This window comes from Atta colombica, unplaced genomic scaffold (genome assembly GCF_001594045.1).
Source record: "Atta colombica isolate Treedump-2 unplaced genomic scaffold, Acol1.0 scaffold62, whole genome shotgun sequence".
In the NCBI taxonomy this organism is placed as follows: domain Eukaryota; kingdom Metazoa; phylum Arthropoda; class Insecta; order Hymenoptera; family Formicidae; genus Atta; species Atta colombica.
In genome coordinates, this window is record NW_017259553.1 from 46,814 (window position 1) to 53,418 (window position 6,605).

Below are 6,605 nucleotides of genomic sequence, written 5' to 3' on the forward strand. Positions count from 1 at the left end.
ATCGGGTTTTCAAAATTAAAAAATACAATTCAATATAGGGACAATAAGAGCATATACACAGCGCGAAAATTTCTATGTAATTAAAAAAAATTTTCCATAGGATATAAATGTACAATAATTGTCTAGCATTTCTCGCATTTGAAAAAAAAAGAAAATCTGTCTTTTTACTACGTATATTATTTTTGCTTAAATTAATTAATTTATTATTAAAAATGCAAAATCAAAATTCATCAACATAAGATTAAATCTCGATTCAATTTAGTTTTTATCTTTTTCTAATTTGAAGTATTAGATAAAGATAAATTAAATTCAGATTATAATTAATCTTACACTGATGAAAACGAAAATAAACATCTGTAAATATATATTAAAACTGAACATATTGTGAAAATATAAACAATAGATTCAATTAATTTATTGTAGAATCTATTAAAAATATTCAATAAGTAATGTTAATAATATAATAGCAATCTTTTGCAAATATAAGCATTACATTGGAAAATATTGTGTTGATTTAATTACCATATTTTAAATTGATATGAGATATGTATTAATTAATATGCCGAAGAAAGAATATATAGAGGTCATTCATCTCAAAGACCAAATGTCATATTATGTGAGAGTTCATACGAAAATGCACGAAGTTAATGCACTAAAAAAAAGATAAGCGTTTGCGTGACTTCTGTCCTTTGATAAATGTATGTCTTTTCTATTTTTTTTTATTAAAAGAAGATATTCTTTCGTAATTTTCTTGATATCGAAATTATGATTTAATTTTAATAATTCATTGCAAAAAACACTACTAAAATATAAATGGATTTATGATCTAACAATGGATATTTTTTGTATAGCCTAATATTATACAAATTATGGCATTTATACTAAAAATTTACACTATAATAGAGAACATCTAGGTAATCGATGGAGAAGAAGAAGGGATAATCATACTCGTCGACTATTTCATAATCAGTCATATCCCAGACATCGCAGAGGATGGTTCATCTAGGGATTCAGTATTTCAGCTTCAATAGAATTCTGTTGCTCGTTATCGGCTTATGGCCTTATCAACAATCTAAATTTACACGATTTCAGTTTATCCTCTTTTCTAATATTCTAACAGCGGGTATTATATTTCAGGTAAGAGTATATAATAGTAAAACTGTGTAATAAGTTATTTTGTAAATCTTTATTGTCAAGACTATCTCATTATTATATAATAAAGTGTTATATAAATTTATAATTGTTTATAAATGTATAATTAAAAATAAAATTACTCCTGGTAGTTGACAACGCTAATGACATCAAAATGTACTTTAAATCTCGTCAGCAAGGTCTTGTCTTCCACATTTACTTTTATTATTTGCCTAATAAGTTACAACTCATTTAGTTTTAACATCGAAGCTGTAAGTTGACGACTTAGGATAAAAGTACTAGATGTGGATCAGGCACTAGTTCCGAATCATTTTTTATATTTAAATAATTACATATTTTCCATTAAATTATACATATTACAAGATTCTTTAGCATTTGTTTTATTTCTTTCCAATTGTATTTAATTTATTAAGAACAGCGCTAGACATTTTATTGTTGTTGTTAACTAATTAAATGTGCGAAATTAATTAACGTATGTATCTTTAAAAATTCATTCACAATGTAATATGTCATAAGAATTGCCTTATGGCTTTTTTAGTAGATAGTAGATTTAATAGATAGTAAATAACATTAAATTTATATGATAGAGAGAATCAACGCGCAGATGAAATTAAATGTATCCACGGATGTTTAATCACTATGTTATAACGATACTTTTATTGCTTAAATTTATTATAAAAATGTTTAGAAACTTATAAAATGATCTTACAAATGATGTCATCTCGAAAAGATTTATTTGTTTTAAATAACAAAATAGAATATAAAATAGTATACATGTCTATATGCAGAAAGTGTTACTATAATTTACTCATAATTTAATTGTTTTTTATTGCTAAACATTCTATTTTCATTAATTTTTTTTTATTATCATTAATTATTTACTGTCACTAATTTTAAATAAACTTGAATGTGATAAAATTGCATCATGATTCACAATTTGATCCTAGAACTAGATGTGAATCATCAACTAATCTGTCACACGCATATACAGGGTGTCCCAAAATAATCGCCAAATATTTCATGGGCAGGTTGAGTGTTATCTGGCAAGAGCCCTGCGCCGCGCTCACCTCTGTGAGCCTTCATAGCTTGGACAACATCCTGTATATTACAATATAATTGCAAATCATATTTTTTATTCTTATGGGATTTAGGAACCTCAAAAAGGATAAAGCATTTGATGAATTGAATTGATGACCGCAATTAATACATAAAGTCTAATTGTGGATAATTGTCATTACATTATTTAATTCAAATTAAAATGTATAAAGTGATAATTAAATGGAATGAAATTATTATATAATATAATCTTTATGAATAATCATGACTATTAAATATTTTATTAATTATTTGATATTGTTATCCATAAAAATATAAAATTTTTTTAAAGAGCGATCCACAACTAGTGATTTTATCCCACAGAATGTGCATTTGACAGCATAACTATCTGTGTCAAATGAATTTATGTTATTAAAAAATTATTTAAAAATTATTATATTACAAAGACAATATACGAAATTATTGAAATAACAGGTAAAAGATTTATTAATGCAACTTGAGTATGTATGTAATCAAGTAAAAGATAAAAATGAAGTTGCTATCATAGAAGAATATAATTATTCTGCAAGGCGTGACACAATTATGCTCACACGTAAAACAATATTTTCATATCTATGCTCATAATTATTGTGTAATTATGAAATTAATTTTAAATAAATAATAATTTATTATTATTAAATTATTATTATTATATTAAATAATATTTCTATATATTTTAATGTATGATATATTAAACGGATTCTACTAAAATATTTGCCATATACAGGATGTTAGTTAAGTATGTATATTGCTATACTCAACAGAGCGATTCTTTGGTTTATTTCAAGTAAAAAAGTCTTTTTAAACATGTGTCCTAAACAGCTTAGTTTCCGAAATAAAAAAGTTCCGAAATAGAAAAATCCATTGACAAAAAGCTAGTCTTTGTGGAAAATCGCATGTAAATGTCTCAGTACACGTTGAATGTGATAAGGATATAACTGTTGGTCTTTCAAAATTCTCCAGATGACATAATTCATATTTAATGTCCTATGTGATCGTTTCTGGATGTGCTTCGATGTCGTTAAGAACAACTTCCTCTAGTGCTGGTGTTCTAATTGTCATAGGCTTTCCAAGCTCAACAGTATTCCTTACGAAAAAAACTCTTTTCTTAAAGATAGCGGTGAATATTCGCAAATGTTTTTGACGATATAGTAAATTGCATTGGAGATATTGCTTCACATGAGTTACCACAAGTTCGCACAATCGTAAACAAAGTGACAAAGTCAAAGTCAAAATCACAAAATCAAGAATAGACTTCTGATATTGCTGCGAGTCAGTTAGCTTCTACATACGTTTTCGGGCCAAATTGTTTCAGTCCATCAAAATTTTTATTATGTTTAAGTTTACAAATTTTGAAATGGCAGATATGCACTTTGCCTACGGTCTTGCAAATACTAACTCGTAATAAATAACTAACGTGAAGCAAGACGTAATTATGCAGAAAGATATCGCCAACATAATTTACCGTTTCGTCAAATATTTGCGAATATTCACCTGTATTTCGGAAACTAAACCGTTTAGGACATGTTTATATGAACTTTTTGAAACAAATCAAAGAATCGCTCTGTTGAATATGACAACATAGTTAACTAACATCCTATATATGCCTTTACTATAATTAATAACATTAGTAAGCAATTTGTGTAATAGCATATTGCACAAATTGCATAAATAATAGAGTACTTTTAAATAAAATTTTATAAATATATTAATAAAATAATATAAAATTTTATATGTATTTATAATGTGTGCATGATGCATACATACGTGCGCCTGTACGTGCCTATGTATGTGTTTGCGTGCTAAATAGTATAAATCTTGATAAACTTACATTGCAGAATTTTTAATAAAAACATTTTCTAATATTTTTTAGTATTATTCGTTATTGTGATATTTATTTATACTATCGGTCAGCATTTGGCGAATAATTTCATTGTTTCACCAAAAAATATATCTCATCTACCAATTATGATGGAATATTTTATCGATCAAGAAAAATATTTTTATTTAATTTTGTTGCACTTCTACGCAATTACATACGTCGGAGCAATTGCGTTATTATCAATAGGAACATTCTTCCTTACGTATCTTCAGTATATCTGTGGAATATTCAAAATTGCTGGGTACGGATAAAGATATACGAATAATCATAATAATTTAAACTGTTACTCAAAATTTAACTTTTAACATCATATATTTAAATAATGTAACGTATTAAAAAGTTTACGAAATTATGTATTTTTAATTGAAAAATTGTGTCATTCAATAGATTGATGTATAATTATACAAACATTTACAGCTATCGTATTGAGCATGCAATAAACATCAATATTCGACAAAATATTACGCCGAAAAATAAGAATTTGATGAACGAGGGCATAATTTGTGCCGTCGAGATTCATCGACAAGCTATGAAGTTGGTACACATGCCTACAACAGACAAAAAATATGTTTAATAATATTTTTCTTTTCAAGATTGTCTAATCTTTTGGTATCTATATTCGAGGTATTGGCGTTTTGTTTAATAGTATTTGTCGTGGCTTGCTTAAGCCTAAATCTGTTTCAAGTAAGTTTTCTGTTTTATATTGTAATATATGAAAATCCATACAAATGCTGTTCCCGAAATGTATGTATATTAACAAAATTGTTCAGTAAGATAATGCCAATAATGCCGCAGTTATAAATCCCCAATATTAATTTTTATTATATAGGAGAGATCGGGGCAAGTTGTTACAATTTTTGATTAGCAATTTTTTTCGTACTAATGTATACATTTAAATTAATGAATACCTATGCATTGCTTCAAGTACATAGCTTTAATTGGATAGTCAATTTTTTCTGATTTATATCTGTGTCTTTAAATATTGAAAATTAAAATTTTCTTTCAGTAGGGAGATTGTAACAACTTACCCCACTGTGGGGCAAGTTGTTATTGAGCTAGAACAAAATATTATATCACTTACAATTGGAACAGATAGCGTTTGAAAGATATCTAGATATAGGTATAGGTATTACATAGAAAATGTATTTAGGTATAAGTACAGATATTTTTTTATAATTACCTAAGTATAGAAACAGACATAAGAAGAAAATATCATTATAAGAAAAAAGTATCGAAAATTTAGATACTTTTTACTTAAAAAAAGGAAAAAAAAAGAAAGTAAGAAAAAATCAAGAAAAAAATCAAGAAGAGGAAAAGATATAAACAATGTAAAATGTTACATTTTATTTGTTTGTTTTAATACATAAAAGAATGTCTCTAATGAAAATTCTCTTTTCAGAGACAGACAGCCACTTTTAACTTCCTTTGCCGTTGTCGCATATTCACATTTCTGTATGTATAGATCCTCTGTTTTTTTTGTAAGATCGTATCATTCTATAGATTTTTATAACTAGATTTAATTACAGCTGATTTAATATGATAGAAAAAGATAAACCTGATTCCGAGCTACTCTTATTTCAATTCACATATGCAAATGTGGCGTCCTATCTGTGAATATCGCGTATACGAAAACACTAATGTCATCGTGTGATTTATACATGTGAGAGTTAGTGAACACAAATATGATGCTGTCCAGCGCTGTCTTCAAACATAGAGACGAAGTTAGCAGTCTATTTATTATAGTCTATTTGTAATCTATGCATCATTCCGTAGAAGAAAAAAATTGTTCTTAATGAGATAAGCTGTTACACTGTAACAACCTGTCCCGATCGAAGTGTAACAACTTGTCCCAATTTTCCATTTTCGATTCGAAAAAATACACATTGAAAATCAACATACATATATCGATTCAAATAAAATGTGTTATTATAATCAAAAGTATAATCATATAATTGCACATACAAATTTTTATTCGGGTTACTTTTATAGAGATTCAATTGTATACAGTAACCCAAGCGATTTATATATAATGAAATATTTACTTTTAATAATGAAAGTAAAATAATATATATAGCATCTTCTGGAGTTCAATATGGGTAAACAATAAACAATAAATGAAGTTGTATAGTATGATAAAAATCACATATAAAAATGTGCTACTATCTGTGGCAATTAAAAAAATTAACTGTAACAACTTACCCCGTATAACAATTAACTCCTCTCCCAAATAATATAAAAAATAACGAATGTAATATATCGTAGGAATAAAAATATTAATCAGAGAACATGCAATGTATTAGAAAAATCAATAATGTTGAAGATATATAATTATTATATATAATATTAATATTAATATATATTTATTTTAGAACCTAACGAACAGAATTGTTGATTAATATATGACGTTCTTTATATGATATATATTCATATTTGTATTTTAAGAATTTTTTTACTCTTTTTTGATATATATATATAT

General features: G+C 26.3%; 1 protein-coding gene across 1 annotated transcript in view; it reads left to right on the forward strand.

The window, feature by feature from the left end:
• The first annotated feature begins 4,658 nt into the window (after positions 1–4,658).
• LOC108692140 overlaps positions 4,659–6,605 on the forward strand; it is a 3,093-nt gene continuing 1,146 nt past the window's right edge. The window contains exons 1-2 of the mRNA XM_018200292.1: positions 4,659–4,663; positions 4,723–4,813. Of these exons, the coding sequence (XP_018055781.1) occupies positions 4,659–4,663; positions 4,723–4,813 (96 nt within the window). The remainder of the gene's footprint in view (positions 4,664–4,722; positions 4,814–6,605) is intronic.